A 16,766-nucleotide genomic window follows, 5' to 3' on the forward strand; every position below is an offset into this window, starting at 1 on the left:
CTGTTGCATTTGTTGTTCATTGGAACCTGGTTATCAGTCCATGAGAAGTAGCTGGGCAGTAGTGTAGGGTCTCCACCCTCACTCTCTTCTCTCTCTCCATGATGTAATCTTTTTGCTTTTGTATATTAATACTTCATACTCCTTTCAGATCTGAGAGTTTTTTTTTTAATTCACATTTTTATTTACGTTTTAGTAAGCTATATGAAATTGATTTTCTTCACCAAAGTGACAACAATACATTTCATGGTATTTCTAGATAAGCCATAAAACATTTGTTTTCGTACATTTTGCTTTTAAATCAAGGCAGAACTATAGCTCCAGGGTGATCAAAGGAGAAAACATACAAGTCGGCTGGCTGTGAGGATGCCCTCCGACTGGGTGGACAGTGAGGCAGAGCACGTGGCCACTGAAAAGCAACTCAGCCCTAGGCCACGGTTCCCATTGAAAGCATAAATGCTGAGTCAGGAGTTTTTGTTTTTTTAAAGTCTAACTGACCCAAAAATCACCCCCTGGAGCTTTCATAACTGTAGGCATCAATGCTCCCACATGTCTTGGTCACTGTTCTATGGCTGTGAAGGGACACCACTGACCACGGCAACGCTTACAGAAGAAAGCATTTAATTAGTGCTGACTTACAGTTCCATAGGCTGAGTCCATCTTGACTGTGGCAGAGAGCATAGTGTCACACAGGCATGGGGCTGGAGAAGTCGCTGAGGGCTACAGCCTGCTGCACAAGCACAGAAGCCCTGGGTATGGCATGGGCTTTTGGGACATCAAAGCCGTCCCCAGAGATACATTTCTTTCAGCAAGGCCACACCTTCCAATCCTAATCCCTTTCCAATAGTTCCACTCCTTGATGACTAAGCATTCAAATATGGTGGCCTGTGGGGGCCACTCTTATTCAAATCACCACACTACCATGGTGTCTAATATCTTTCTTTCCACATTCCCTCCTAACTTTTTTATGGTTTGGTCCTTTTGTGAGTCACACATCTGAAGCTCCAAGCCACGAAAGTGAATAAAGTTAAAACTGTTGTTCCGCTATTTTAAATTATTAAGGCATAAACATGATCTTCCATAGTCTCAAACTAAAATCAGCTGATGGCCCAGAAGGTTCCGCATTCCTAATTACTGTTTAAAATAAGCTGGGACGAAAAGGAAGCACAGTGAAAAATGTTCTGTGTGTATATGCGTGCATGTACACGTGTGTGTGTGTGTGTGTGTGTGTGTCCGCCCACAGGTGTGTGAAGGCCAGAGGGCAGCATTAGGTGCTCTCCATCTTGATTTTTGAGGTGAACCTGGAACTTGCTGATTCAGCGAGGTGGGCTGGCCAGTGAACCTCAAGGATCCCCTTATCCCTGTCTCCCCAGCTGCGTCAGCCTTTTGCTCTCATGGACTCAGTAGAAGAGAGGGCAGAGCCTGTGTTCTCTCAGTGGGAAGGTGTGCCTGTGACAGAGGCGGCTGGGCCACTTCAACGTTGGCACCTCGTCCATGGCCTCTGTGGTTGGCGAGGACCTGGGCTTCTGCTTCTGCTGTGGAGTCTCTCAAAGAGGAGTGATCCCAGTCGGCTGGAAGCCGGACTGTTTCATGACTAGTGACACTTTGTTTCAACTCCTCCTAGTCAGACCTTTGAAAGCACGGCGTGAAAGGTCTCTCTCCTTTCTCCCAGAGTAGGTTCCTGACGGGAGGTGGTAATTCTTAGCAGCACTTAAGGCTTTTAGCAGAAGTTACATGTGCTCTTTGGTTGACTGAAGGGAAAAGCTAAGAGGTGGAAGGCGCCCGACGTGGCAGGTGGAGAACGGGAGGCATGCGTGCTGTGAGGTGTCATGTGAGGTGTTACATCTCACCATGTTGCCTCCTTAAGTGAGAGTCTCTTCACAATTTATAACATTTTATTCTGGTCCTGCGGGAGCTTTTGAGACGAGCGACCTTGCTTGTACAACACAAGGAAGGTGCCAAAGTGTGGGCTGGTTGGATCCGTTAGGCTGGCAGCTCCAGTGTGCAGTCCCCACTTTGTCTGATCTTGGCGTGCTGGCTTCTGAGAGTGGGTGGGAGCTGTTGCTGGGAGGCCCTGACTTGAGTGGGAGTCACGGATCTCACCAGTCCTCTGTGGTGTGTTAGCGTCTCCACGGCGCCCCTCATATAAATGTAACAATGGGCCTTTGAGCGGCGCTTCTCCAGAGCTCTTGCCCTCCCCTTCTCCTCACGCATCGCCTTCTGACCTGTTTTCTGCACTTAACTGCCTGAGATGAGTCTCCCGCCGTCGCTGTCTAGCGAGTTCGGTAGAAGCTACTTCCCTGCTTCAAACCTTTCACTAGCTGTTTGCACTTACCGTAAAAGGCTGCTTCCCCCTCGTGGCCGGCACATACGGACTCTCATCTGCTCTAGCTGTTACTTGTCTTGACAGTGGCTGGTGGACACTTACTTTTCCAAGAAGCTCTTAGAATTCATGCCTGGAAAAACACTTTCTAAACTTAATAGCATAATGATTTAATCGTCGTCGTCGTCGTCATCGTCATCATCATGCTTGGTGCTACTTACGGAGATTTCCTGTAGCCCAGATGCTGTGCTAATTGTTCGCCAGGCGTCATTGTATCATGAACTTAGAAGCAGCAACAGGCTTATAAAATTGCTGTTCTGGTCTTATTTTTGGATGGTACGTGTGACCATAAAGAAGTGGGGTGACCGAGCTTCCTGCTGTTAGTGTGTGGTAGAGCCTGGCTTCTGGCTGATTCTAGACCCGTTGTTAACCATTAAATTGCAGTGTTTTCCCGGTGGGCATTCTCAGAGCACGCCGCAAAGTGAACCTCTGACTGACAATCAAAGTAAACACTAATGTGACCTCATTACCTTACCAAACAAGAAGTTTTCTCAGATTTCCTAGCTTATTGATAATATAAGGCATTATACAGCTTGCAGATAAACTCTGAAATCAGACAAGGTTTCATCCAGGCCTCTGTATCATGTACAAGGTAATTCCTCGCACCCAAGACCCCCTTGTGTTCAGCCCAGCGGGACAACTTAGAGCTTGGTTCTCCACACTGTTTTTGCCTTGGAAGCTCACCATAACATTATTATTTTTATATTGAATCCTGAATGTGTGAGGTCCATCCTAGACCCCTTCCCAGTGGCTCTTGAAGACAGTGTTACGTGTCTCCTAAGGACAGTCTTACAGACATGCTCTGTCTGCCTTCCTCTTATCCCTCTCTTCTTCTTCTAAATTCTTCCAATGATGCTTCGCTACATCACATTTTTATTGCATGTAATAAACCCCGGGGCTTTATATCTTAGTACAGATTGTGAACTAAGTCAGTTACATTGTGGAAAGTATTTTGTGGGCTGAGATTGCAGTGGGGAGACAGAGAACAAGAACACACAGCAGTACCAACCAGGTGGTCGTTGAGATGGGTCTCCCTGAGAACAAGGCTTGAGGGAAGCTGGACCCAGCGGTGTGTGCGCTCTTGTAGTACCAGAGGCGGGGAGGCCGAGACAGCAGGACCTCTGAGACTGAGTGGTCAGCCTGGCTGGTCTGTGTGGTGCTCTCCAGGTTTAGAACCTGGATGAGTATAGGCTCTTGATTCTGGGTGGAATTTGGTTTGGGGTCTCATTTGTCATTATGTTTCTGTTTTGTCCCCAGACCAGCATTAAAGAAGGGCAGCTGCTGAAGCAAACCAGCTCTTTCCAAAGGTGGAAAAAGAGATACTTCAAACTCCGAGGCCGTACACTCTATTATGCAAAGGACTCTAAGGTAATCCAAAGACTGGTCTCGAGTACTCTATGTCATGACTAGACCCAAAGCTTTGGTGGTGCAAGCTGCATTTGTCTTGTGCCTGTTATAGCTTAACTGTCCTCAAATGGACTTATTATAAACGTGGTCACCTTGTACCCCACCTCAAGGGGGAGCTATTGGGTTAGTCCTGTTCTCCAGGGATAATCTTATGGGTGGCTTAGTTTAATATACTTTGATTCCCTTTTCTTCTTCTGTCTAAGTAAAATAAGTTATAAATAATGTAGAATAAATTAAAATCTTTGGGCTTTCCCCCCTTTCCCTTTTAAATCTTTTTGACTGTAAGAGAGTGAGCGTTGCTATAGCTGTTAGGAGTTTACATCCTGGGGTCACATGTAAGTTCATAGCCCAACTAACGCTCAGTCCACAGTGTGCCTGTGGGTACCATGTGCTGCTGAGAGAAAGCCTATGGCCATACATGCCTAGTGCTTTCAGAACCGGGGTATAAATACCCCCTTCATTATGGTAGCAGTTAGAGTAAAAGCCATGTTGTAATAAAATTGAGACAAAATAATTTTTATGCAACAGTTGAATGAAATAATAGTGTAGTTTCGGAAGAAGATCCCTATTAAAACTGTTATTTTAGTGTTGCCTGAAAAGTAAGCATTAGGATGCCAGAGGAATCACCATTTCCATTTTTAAAAATGTACGTCCCTGATGTAATTAGTAGAAGCTGAAAACCAAGCAGCCAGCAAACCTAATTCTTGGTTTGTGGAACAGTAGTGGAAGGAGGAGCTGACTGCTTACGTTAAAGTAATAACAAAATAAGGTAATCTTATTTAAAAGGCTGATGTTGCCCATTGTCCCTGCTGCGGCTCCATCTTGTCTTTGCACATCTCCATGTAGAAACATGGAGCTCTTGACTGCCTGAGACTTTGGCTGTGCATCCTGCTAAGTGCCCCTGAGATGGTCCTGTGTATGAGATGACCGGTTTGTTTTCTGCTGAGGAAACAGCTGGAGACTTCCCATGGCGTTTTCTTCTGATCCAGTCGTCCGTGTTTAAGAGTATGCCTTGCACTGCCCTTAGCTTTGCCTCTTTGATCTCCTGGAGGGGATGTGTAATATCCCTTCCAGATGGGAAACAAGTCTAGTTGAATTAAAATAAATTAAATAAAATTATAGTAAATGTAACGTAACCCCCTGGAGATCTGGGAGAGTGGAAGTTGTCAGAAAGGCGAGGCGTGTTTCTCTGCGGCCCTGATGGTGAACCGTTGCTCCTCTTATCCTGGAAGTCCACTGGCTTAAAAGTCAACAAAGATCAACCCACTGAAAGCTGGAAAGATGATGTTTAATTATTCATATTTACTAATGGCTAATTTGTTCCTTTAAAAAAAAAAACAATCTTATTTCTCGGGAGCTGTCACCACCAACACATTTTGATTAAACTAATGTTTAAGAGTGTGAAAAAAAAAACAGATTTCTGTTTGCAGAGTGCAGTCGCCATCTTATTTAGACGCATTTGATAGACAAGGACTGTAAGGTCCAAAGGATTCAGTCACTTTGATCTGAGCCAGGGCTAGTTCTCGGTCTACACTCAACAAAGCTGTGGGCCACAAGCTTTAGGGTGTGGGTGTGGGAGTGTGCGTGTTCCTCAGTTGGTTCTCTACAACTGTAACAGATAGGCTTGCTGAGGACACCAGTCATCCGTGTGGAAGCTGCTTCCCAGGGAGCCATGCATCCTGGTTTCAGCTGTTCTTCTTGAGACAAAATCGCGCAGTGTCCCTAAGTTGACTTTCATGTTTGATTCCTAATTCTTGTTATCACTCTTACAGTCATGGGCTGATAGTGAAAACATACCTAAGAGCCTGGAGCTGGGTTTCTGCATAACGTGTGTGTGTTCTTGTCCATCAACAGTCCTTGATATTTGATGAAGTTGACCTCTCAGATGCCAGTGTCGCTGAAGCAAGCACAAAAAACGCCAACAACAGCTTCACGGTATGGTTATGCTCAGTTCCCCGTTCCAGGCCTCGGGGTGGGGGTGGGGGTGGTGCTGGCTTTTCCTAAGCATCTGCAAGTGTCTGGTTCAGTCCTTATTGGCACAATCAATTCTGATAAATGCTTTACATTCTAACATTAAATCTGTGATTGGTTATTAGTTCAGTAAACTTGGGTTTAAATATTTTTCATATATATATATATATAGTTTTAAAGATGTATATTTAAAATATTCATATAACACTCAGTAGCTCATACCTATAATCCTAGTATGTGGGAGGCTGAGGCAGGAGGATTCCCATGAGTTTCAGGGCATCCTGGGCTACACGGTGAGACTGTGTTTCTAACAAACAAGCAAGGATTGTTTTTCTTTTTACTTTTTGTGTTTTTAAAGTTTTTACATCCTTTAAGTTAATGTTTCATTGAATTCTGTTGTTCTGAAATGTTTAAAACCGCTGTTATTTATCTACCATCTTAATAAGTATTTTCTCCTCTTATTTTCACTCCACTTGTGTTATAGGCAGTTACTGTAGTTCAGGTTTTTATTTCTCCTCGCTTAGGGAAGTCATCATGGAATGCTTGGGGAGGGCCCTTCTGTTCCAGCCTCTTCTCTAATGAAAAATTGCGTTAGTTAAAGGGACTAGCTTGTTCGCCATCACCTGTAAATTCCATCTCCCAGCCATAAAGTCATATATGACCTCTCTCAGTGTTCTGTTAGCCTTCTACACCCGCCAGTGCAAGCCACTGTGCCTCAGCTTACCTGTTCCCCTGATTTCTTTTTCCCTGTAGCTGTTGAAACCCTACCATTTGTCCCATTCTACTTCTTTCACTTACAAAATCAAAATATAAGTTGACTTCCCTTTATATCACCAGTATTTATGATAAGCAGAAATTAAAAATGGATATATGCATTTGCATATGTAAATCTCCCTCTAGATTTTTCCATAGTTCGGAGAGCTCCTGCAGCTCCTTGTGCAGTGACACCCTCCTTAGCTCCCCTGTGATGCATGCTTCTGCTAAGTCACACCCACCTGCACTTCCAGCCCTCATACCAAGGAGTTGCCGCTACTGACACTAAGTGTCTGGTGTCTGTCCCTTAGGTGCACAGACCACAGGAGACAGCCAGGTAAGCAAACAGGACCATGGTCGAGGGAGCTCTGGGGAGGAGATGAGTGCGGAGAGGAAGGAATGGATTCAGAGTTAGTCTTATTGATTTATGGGCATGTGGGATAGTTTATAATGTAAACAGTGCTTTGCTGCTCCTTCTCCCTAGGGAGAGTTTAGTTTGAGAAGAGGAAAGCCAAGAATAGAATCCTGGGAAAATGTTAAAATGTAAGGTTTGACCAGAAGACGGAGCGAGAGCGTTCTTAAGTGAAGAAGTAGAACCCCTTGGCGGTGATGTCATAAGAACTCAGCATCAGAGTTTCAAGATGGAAGTTGCTAAATGTCAGGTGCTGTGGAGAGGGCAGGTCCGGCAGGAACTGAGAGGTGATGTGAGTTTGTGAACTCGGGGGCTAGTGTGGTCATGTGGCCGCGAGTGGTTTTCAGGGCGGGGTGGTGTGCATTAGGCTGTGCTGTTAATTTGGAGTGAGACAGCAGGCTTTTTCCCGAGGCTTGGCTGCCGGGAGCCCAGATACAGCCAGGGAGTGTTTGAGTGATGGGAGCCTTGCGGTTTTGCTGCTTTTCACTTTGCTTTAAAATTGGGCCTTGAGTGTGTTTATATGAGGGAGCTATGAGATGGGGCAAGGTTGCTGAGTGAGCCGGTGGATGTGAAAACCAGGGCACGGCGTGAGCACTGAGCCGAGCCCGAGGCAGGAGTGGGCAGCAAGCATGTGCTTTTTCAAGCCCAGACAGTACCGTTTTCTCAGTAAAACCGAAGAGAAGGTTGTGTGGCTGTGAGTGGGAGCTCGGGAAGGCTTGGAATAGCTTCTGTGGAGAGACGGCATGGAAACCATCCGGGACCTGTAAACTACGTCCGCTAAAGACTGACTTGAGTAATGCCTGTCCGACCTGTGCTTATAGAACAGTCTTTCAATTAATAGAGAGCAAGCAAGTGGACTGACAAGAGTGGCGGTTTTCAAGGCCTTGGGGCAGAGGGGTAAAGGTAATGCTGGGCGCTTGAAGTGTCAGCAGTTCAGAGCTTCTCCTCTTCTCCACACTCAGTGTTTGAGAATAAAACCCTAGCAGGCACAGGCAGCTTTGCTGTTATCTGAGCAGGTGCCAGTAAACATGAGGAATATACCTTCCTTAACCCCGCTTCACCGGCTGGCTAATATGTGCCCTTCCTGTGACTGGCGTGTGGTGTTGGCTCTCTACCTGTGGCTGTTGAAATCCCACCACTTCTCCGGTTCTTCTGCTCCTTTCATTTACAAACTATAAATTGACTTCCCACTATAGCACCGGCATTTATGACAGGCAGAGAACTTCAGAAATAGAGATTTCTGTCTATATCTGTTTGCACATGTAAATCTTCCATATTTACTTTCAAGGTTGGAATGTTTGCTTATTATTCAGTCTGCCAAGTGAGGGTGGGCTAGGCTGCTAGCCTACCTTGCTAGCCCTATCAGTGGGACTAGCCATTTGCCTTCCTCTGGGAGTGAGTGAAGGATGTGTGTAGGTATGATGTGTGTGTATGTATGTATGCCTGCTTGCATGTATACATGTATGTAGGTATGTAGGTATGCATGCATGCATTTATTTATACCAAAGGGAGCTAGAGGTAATCCGAAGGGGAGTCCCACAGTTGACAGTGTAAGGGTTAGCATACTTTCAGGTGAGGGTGAAGCCTGGGCCTTTAAACACAGGCACAGGAATCACGAGAGCCTCGGTTTGGAGAGATTATGCAGATCACTTATGCACATCATCACCTGTTCCTCGCCCTCCTGCTGCACTGCTCACATCTGTAGTAAACACAACTTGCCCTAGGCTGCCCTAGGCAGAGGTAAGTCGGTGTGTTTATCATGAGCTCGCTGACGACAGGGACTGTGTCTCCCCTGGTACTTCAGAGAACCTTACTCACGTGTGTTTGCTGATTTTGAAACACAAGATCAAAGTTTCGGTCAGCATGAGAAGACACAGGGCCTTGGATGTTTCATCAGCCAGCTGTTCCTTACTAGTGAAGGAGAGGCTTTTTGCAAAGTTAGATTGCTTAGCGCTGTACTCTAGGAGAAACTTGGTAGAACTTTCCACAGCATAAAATGGAGCAAAAGGCACGTTTTCAAGTGGTGATTGCCAATCCTCCTGCTTAAATATTTAGATGTCCTGCACTTCCTCGGTCATCTTGCCTGCACTGACACCGCTATTTTGGCTGGTTCATGTCAGAGGTTAATGGTGCAGTGTGATGGGCTTACAGCTAGAGACTAGCAGTGGCCAAATCCTGCTCTTCCTGAAGTCCCTAAGGTAGTGTATTGGCAAGAAATGGAGGTTCATGGACCATCTATAAATAGTTGATGGAAAATGGAAAACTCACACTTTGCTTGAAAATGGTTGCTTGACTCTTTGAAGATGGCTTCCGGAGTGAGGGTAGCTGCTAGCCTTACCCTTGAAGCAGCTCACAGTCACTTCTGTATCCAGTGTCTGTGAGTCCCACTGACACTCACGGACACCAAGACAGTAGAGCAGGGGGTGGTGGGCGTGGTTTAAGACCTGTATACACTGGGGGCCATGTCTTACACAGTCTCCCTTGTCATCTCTTCCTTTCCAGCCTGGGCCTTAGTAGTTGTTTAGTTTTTTCCCCCATTGTTTAAACCATCATGGGTATTGTATTAGTTTTCTATTGCTCTGTGTCTTTCTCACAAACACAGCAACTTTAAAAAATGCCCCTCTGTCTGACAGTCTCTGCAGGCTGAGAAGCACAGCGGATTCCTTTTCTCCAAGTCTTAAAATGTTGATTTGATGAGTTAAAATGCATCTACAAAGACTTCAAAGGTTTATTTATTATTTTTAATGACATTTATTTATTGGTGTGGGGGTGGGTAAGTGCACATGCACACTCAAGTGTCTGTCAGTCTTCGAGAACAACTTTTAGGGGTTGATCTTCTGCTCCCATTGTAAGTTCTGGGGATGGAGCCCAGGTGATCAGGTTTGACAGCAAGCACCTTTACCCACTGCACCAATAACAGCCCCACACACCTATTTTCTCCCTAGACAGGGTTTCTCTTGTCTGTCCTGGACTCTCTTTGTAGACCAGGCTGGCCTTGAACTCACAGAGATCCTCCTGCCTATGCCTCCCTAGTGCTGGGATTGCAGGTCTGCACCACTGTGCCCAGCTCACACACACCAGTTTTTAATTGCCTTTCACTGGGCTTCTTTGGTTAGAGTTTTATAAGTGCTTTCTGAGGCAGGCAACCACTGAAACCTGCTAACACTGAAAGCTCCTTTTTATGACTTCAGGTGGCAGTGCAGTGGGCAGGGACTAGAAAAGGACAATTGCAGATAGTGCCTTACTTCTGTCTTATGAGCAAATGAGGTTGGTATACGTTAAGTTATTTGTATTCTAAGTTCTGCTGTGATGGGCAAAGCTCAAGAGCTTAGGTTATGCCGTCGAGCAGCCTGGTTTCGGCTTCCGGCTCAGCTCTCATGTGTGACCACAGCCACATTAGTCAATCCCTTCAAACGCACACTTTCTCAGGTATATGAGTCCTGGCTTCCTAGGGCCCTGCATACCAGATTAATGTGATGACATGTAAAATACCCAGGACAGTGATGAGCACATGTAGTTTAGCAAGTGGTAATGGCTCTTACCCTGAATGTAGCCCTATCTTTCTCCTCACACTTGACAGTATCTGGCCAATTTATGAAAGCTTGGGAACTTTGAAGGGTATATAGACCAATTCCATCTTGAGAAAACATCCCATCCCGCCTGTCTGAGAGACACAAGGAAGATGTATGTCAACTTTCCATCCTATGCTAGTAAGTGTGGTTGGGAAAAGTGACCGGTTAGCAATGGTAGCCACAGACTGTTAGGCTAATGCTGTTTACTACAGGCTTTGAGGTGATTTAAACATTACCCCAGTCACAGCTTTCGGGGGAGCTGTTCACATGGGTCCTTTAAAATTTAATGATGATTTAAGATAAGCAAGACAAACTCATCATGAGGGCAGGACACTTTAAAGGCTAACTTAGCAACCTTGTCTCACAATAAAATGTAAAATAAAAGTGGTGATGGTGGGGGAGGAGGCTGGAAGAGGCTGCCTCTGCGATTATTGAGGATGTGGAAGCCATAGGTCCAGCAGGTCCAGTCCCCAGCATTGGGGGCGGATGGCAAAAGATGGCAGAAAGGACGTGGGATGTTTGTTTGTGCGCTTGTTTGAGTCAGAAGGAGTGCAGAGGTTCTTTGGTTAATTTAGCATCCTTAGCAAATTCTTCACTCAGATTCCACTGTTATTGCATAGCCACCTGGGTCCCTGCAGGCACCGTGTGAGCAGCAGAGAAAGCTCTTACTGGCCCAGGGTGCCTTGTTGGAGCAGGTCTGCAGAGAGCTGCTGTAGCACCCTCTTCCACTTGATTTGGAATCACCTAGGAGGCATACCTCTCCCTCTGCTTGAGGGCATCCCCACAGAGCTTTAACTAAGAAGGGGAGACCCTATGTGGGTGTGGGAGGCATCACCCTCGGCCCTGCCAGCCTACACTGAACAAACGCAGAAAGCTTGTGAGTGCTAGCGTTCTCCTCTGTCTGCTTCTGGTCTGAGGGGATGGGGAGGCTCGCCCACCTGCCCCTGCACCCATGGGCTGACCGCTGACCGCTGCTTTATGTAACCAGCTGTGGTGGAGTTATCTTTTCAAACTGGTGAGCCCAGATTAAGTCCTTTCTTCCTTCATTTGCTTCTTGTGAGGTGTTTGGTCACAGTGGCCAGAAACAACGCCAGTATTGGAATTTGATTATGATTCTAGCAGGAGAGTTTAAAGTGTTTACATTCAAGGAAACCAGTAAGCAGGGAGGGCACACTGTGTGGGCCTTACACCCCCAGGGATTCTGCATCCATGCCACGTTTGGCAGAGCCGCCCGGGGTTAATGGGAAGGAGAGCTGTTCCTGGGAGTTTGTTTGTGTCGCGGTTGCTTTGTTTATCCTGCCTTTTCCTTGGCTTCCTCTCGATTGATGGAGCTCAGCTTGCCTCTCTCTGAAGAGGGATCTCACATCCTTTGAACCTAAAAAAGTGTCAGTTTGCTTTCATCCAGTAATGTCTCAGTAGCTAACCCCAAAGGGAGAGTCTGAAACTTGCCTTCTCCCACGTGATTTGGGAAAGCATATCATGTAAGAGGTGCACGGACTATCACCTGAGTGAACGATCCCTTAGCTAGCAAGCCACCTGCAAGCGTTGTTCTAAACGCTTTATGCCTGATGAGTCACTTGATTTTTTAATACCATTCCAGTGAGGCAAGTCTACTGTAACCTCTCCTAGAGAGGCAAGGAAACAGCGACAGGCCTCTAAAACATGGGACCCATGCAGGGTCTGTAGCCTCAGCGTGTACTTTTGACTAGTCCGCTGTCCTCCCTCATGATTTGGCCATTTAAGCAGATGTGGCTATGACAGTGATACTCTGGTTGGTCTCCCATGTTCACTTGTCTTCTCTACATCAACTCAGTGAGAATCTCAGGCTACATACACTACCAGATGTACAGCACTCACCTGCTGCTCAGACTTCAAATCTAGAATAATATAGTGCATTCTGGGTACCAGGTCTTAAAGAGACACATAGACTAAAAGATCACATAGAAGAAGCTGCCTGGGAGTCTTGGGATTGAATGGCATGCAAAGGCTTCTTATTTTTTTAATTAAAAAAACTGGGAATATGGTTTAGCAACATGAGTCCAGCAGGTTATAGACCTTGTCACCAAGAGCTGCCAAGCTGAGTTCAGTCCTCCAAACCCACGTAAAAGTGAAAGGAGAGAACTGACTCTGCAGAACTGTCCTCTAACCTCCATACACACGCCTCCATACGTACACCTCCATACACACACCTCCGTACACACACCTCCGTACACACACCTCCATACACACACCTCCGTACACACACCTCCATACACACACCTCCGTACACACACCTCCATACACACACCTCCGTACATACACCTCCATACACACGCCTCCATACACACACCTCCACACACACGCCTCCATACACACACCTCCACACACACGCCTCCATACACACACCTCCATACACACACCTCCATACGTACACCTCCATACACACGCCTCCATACACACACCTCCACACACACACCTCCATACGTACACCTCCATACACACGCCTCCATACACACACCTCCATACACACACCTCCACACACACACCTCCATACGTACACCTCCACACACACGCCTCCATACACACACCTCCATACACACACCTCCATACACACACCTCCACACACACGCCTCCATACACACACCTCCACACACACGCCTCCATACACACACCTCCATACACACACCTCCATACGTACACCTCCATACACACACCTCCATACATACACCTCCATACACACGCCTCCATACACACGCCTCCATACACACGCCTCCACACACACGCCTCCGTACACACACCTCCACACACACGCCTCCATACACACACCTCCATACACACACCTCCATACGTACACCTCCATACACACACCTCCATACATACACCTCCATACACACACCTCCATACACACGCCTCCATACACACGCCTCCATACACACACCTCCATACACACACCTCCATACGTACACCTCCATACACACACCTCCATACATACACCTCCATACACACGCCTCCATACACACGCCTCCATACACACGCCTCCACACACACGCCTCCGTACACACACCTCCACACACACGCCTCCATACACACACCTCCATACACACACCTCCATACGTACACCTCCATACACACACCTCCATACATACACCTCCATACACACACCTCCATACACACGCCTCCATACACACGCCTCCATACACACGCCTCCACACACACGCCTCCATACACACACCTCCATACACACACCTCCACACACACACCTCCATACACACACCTCCATACGTACACCTCCATACGTACACCTCCACACACATACCTCCACACACACGCCTCCACACACACGCCTCCGTACACACGCCTCCGTACACACGCCTCCGTACACACGCCTCCGCACACACGCCTCCGCACACACGCCTCCGCACACACGCCTCCGCACACACGCCTCCAAATGTACACCTCCATACATAACACCTCCATACGCGTCCGTCCATACACGTCCCTCCATACGCGCCCCTCCCATACATATACCTCTCATACATATACCTCCTGATGATGGTGGTGGTGGTGGTGGTGGTGATGATGATGATGATGATGATATTTTTAAGGTTTTTGAAATATTTGAGCAATTATTTTATGAGAGGCAGTGATAGGTTTGTGTGGTTGGATTCACAGAGGGTTGATTTCCACTCAACATAAAAGAACTTTCTAACTAGAATCATCCAATAGAACAAGCCTGTTGTGAGGTAATGGCCTTGCCCACTGTTAGAACTCTTCAGGCATCTCCTTCCCTGTTAGCAGAAAGGGGGTTTCAGAGTCTTCAGGACAGGCCCAGCTTCAGAGCTGAGATGAACTGATTCAGGTTGGAAGACTGGGAGCTGTGTAGATGCGGGGCTCCTGTTGGTTTGGGCTGTGTAGATGCGGGGCTGCTGTTGGTTTGGGCTGTGTAGATGCGGGGCTCCTGTTGGTTTGGGCTGTGTAGATGCGGGGCTCCTGTTGGTTTGGGCTGTGTAGATGCGGGGCACCTGTTGGTTTGGGCTGTGTAGATGCGGGGCTGCTGTTGGTTTGGCCTGTGTAGATGCGGGGCTCCTGTTGGTTTGGGCTGTGTAGATGCGGGGCTCCTGTTGGTTTGGGCTGTGTAGATGCGGGGCTGCTGTTGGTTTGGGCTGTGTAGATGCGGGGCTGCTGTTGGTTTGGCCTGTGTAGATGCGGGGCTCCTGTTGGTTTGAGCTGTGTAGATGCGGGGCACCTGTTGGTTTGGGCTGTGTAGATGCGGGGCTCCTGTTGGTTTGGGCTGTGTAGATGCGGGGCTGCTGTTGGTTTGGGCTGTGTAGATGCGGGGCTCCTGTTGGTTTGGGCTGTGTAGATGCGGGGCTCCTGTTGGTTTGGGCTGTGTAGATGCGGGGCTCCTGTTGGTTTGGGCTGTGTAGATGCGGGGCTCCTGTTGGTTTGGGCTGTGTAGATGCGGGGCTCCTGTTGGTTTGGGCTGTGTAGATGCGGGGCTCCTGTTGGTTTGGGCTGTGTAGATGCGGGGCTCCTGTTGGTTTGGGCTGTGTAGATGCGGGGCTCCTGTTGGTTTGGGCTGTGTAGATGCGGGGCTCCTGGTGGTTTGGGCTGTGTAGATGCGGGGCTCCTGTTGGTTTGGGCTGTGTAGATGCGGGGCTCCTGTTGGTTTGGGCTGTGTAGATGCGGGGCTCCTGTTGGTTTGGGCTGTGTAGATGCGGGGCTCCTGTTGGTTTGGGCTGTGTAGATGCGGGGCTCCTGTTGGTTTGGGCTGTGTAGATGCGGGGCTCCTGTTGGTTTGGGCTGTGTAGATGCGGGGCTCCTGGTGGTTTGGGCTGTGTAGATGCGGGGCTCCTGGTGGTTTGGGCTGTGTAGATGCGGGGCTCCTGTTGGTTTGGGCTGTGTAGATGCGGGGCTCCTGTTGGTTTGGGATAGTCAGAGAAGCATGGGCTGAAATGATTGCACAGTGGCGTCCACCTTTCCCACGTGCTATGTCATGGTGCCACTCAGCAAGAATCCAGTGACTTGACTTTAAGAAGGCTTTGAGGGGTCAGTGACCTGGTGTTGGTGTGTGGGAGCAATGAGCTGAGCTGATGGAAACTAGTTCCCTTCCAGCTTCTAGTGATGTGGCTTTGCTGACTCCTCGAGCCTGGTGCGCGGCACAGACGGGAAAGCCAACACGCATTTTCACATGAATCAACAAATGAATGATATTTATAAACTTATAAGCAGTATCCTTTTGTGGTTTAGCATAGGCGCAGCATTTCTCCTTTTTCCTCCATGATGTTTGGGTTTTTATAGTATCTCCATAAATATTTGCGTCTTCATGACATTTTTCTGTTATATAGAGTGGCTCGGATTACTTTTAAACCAGCAAGTGTTACAGACATGGCTCTTGTCTTACTAATCACTGCAGTGGTCTCAACTTTGATTACATAAATATTAGAAACCTAACTGTAGCCAGACTAATATTTTATTAAAATATTTTATGATACTTTAAAATGATTCTGATAACGTACTACTTACAAGCTGAGGCAGGGATTTGCCATGAGTTTGAGGCCAGTCTAGGCTGCAGCAGGCCAGCCTTCCTTCTCTCGGGAGAAACACACTTGTTATGACTGGCCTATTGCCTGGGTTTTATGAAGCTGGTGTCCTAAGTGGTCTTTGGACTGAAGCATTTTGTGCAAGACCAATAGAGAATTTCTGTCCAGATGAAGTTTCTCATACCTTGGTAGAGTGTCTTAGAGGATTGACCTCCCCAGTGTTTCTGCCATGTTGCATTGCCCAGTGAGTGACAGCTTGCCTGCCACACAGCCTCCTTGGCCTTGAAACACATGATAAATCTGTACTAGCGTGCCCTTAGTACAAATACATGGCCGTGAGCTGATTACATCACTGTTACCATGGCCCACGTTTGGCCCTTGTAACTTTATGGAGTTAAACATTAAGAACCCATCTTTCTCTTGTAGAATTTCTGTATGGGACCTGGCAAGGGTACTGAGCCAGTGGCCATAGCCTCTACAGTCACTGTGCTCTGCAGAGGTTTTGCAAATGTGTGTGTAGTGTGAAGGGTTACTACTCGCAGTCGTACGTGGATGCATTCTTTGAAGGATGATTTACTTCAACTTTAGTGCGTATATCTAGACGGGCAGGGAATGTTAGTTAAAGGCACTTTGGCTCCTTACGCATGTAAGGCAATCTGATTTCTGATATCCATTTGCAGTCCTGAGAGTACGGCTCTGTAAAAGGCAAACTCCTGCCTCATGTCAGTGCCTGGAATAGGGGCCTCATG

General features: G+C 47.4%; 1 protein-coding gene across 1 annotated transcript in view; it reads left to right on the forward strand.

The window, feature by feature from the left end:
• Positions 1-16,766, forward strand: part of DGKH (diacylglycerol kinase eta) — a 167,159-nt gene that overhangs the window by 70,095 nt on the left and 80,298 nt on the right. The window contains 2 exon segments of the mRNA XM_084767935.1: positions 3,638-3,748; positions 5,642-5,722. Coding sequence (XP_084624061.1) covers positions 3,638-3,748; positions 5,642-5,722 — 192 coding nt within the window.

The sequence above is a fragment of the Acomys minous genome, assembly GCF_964271855.1.
Source record: "Acomys minous genome assembly, chromosome: 18".
Classification (NCBI taxonomy): Eukaryota; Metazoa; Chordata; class Mammalia; order Rodentia; family Muridae; genus Acomys; species Acomys minous.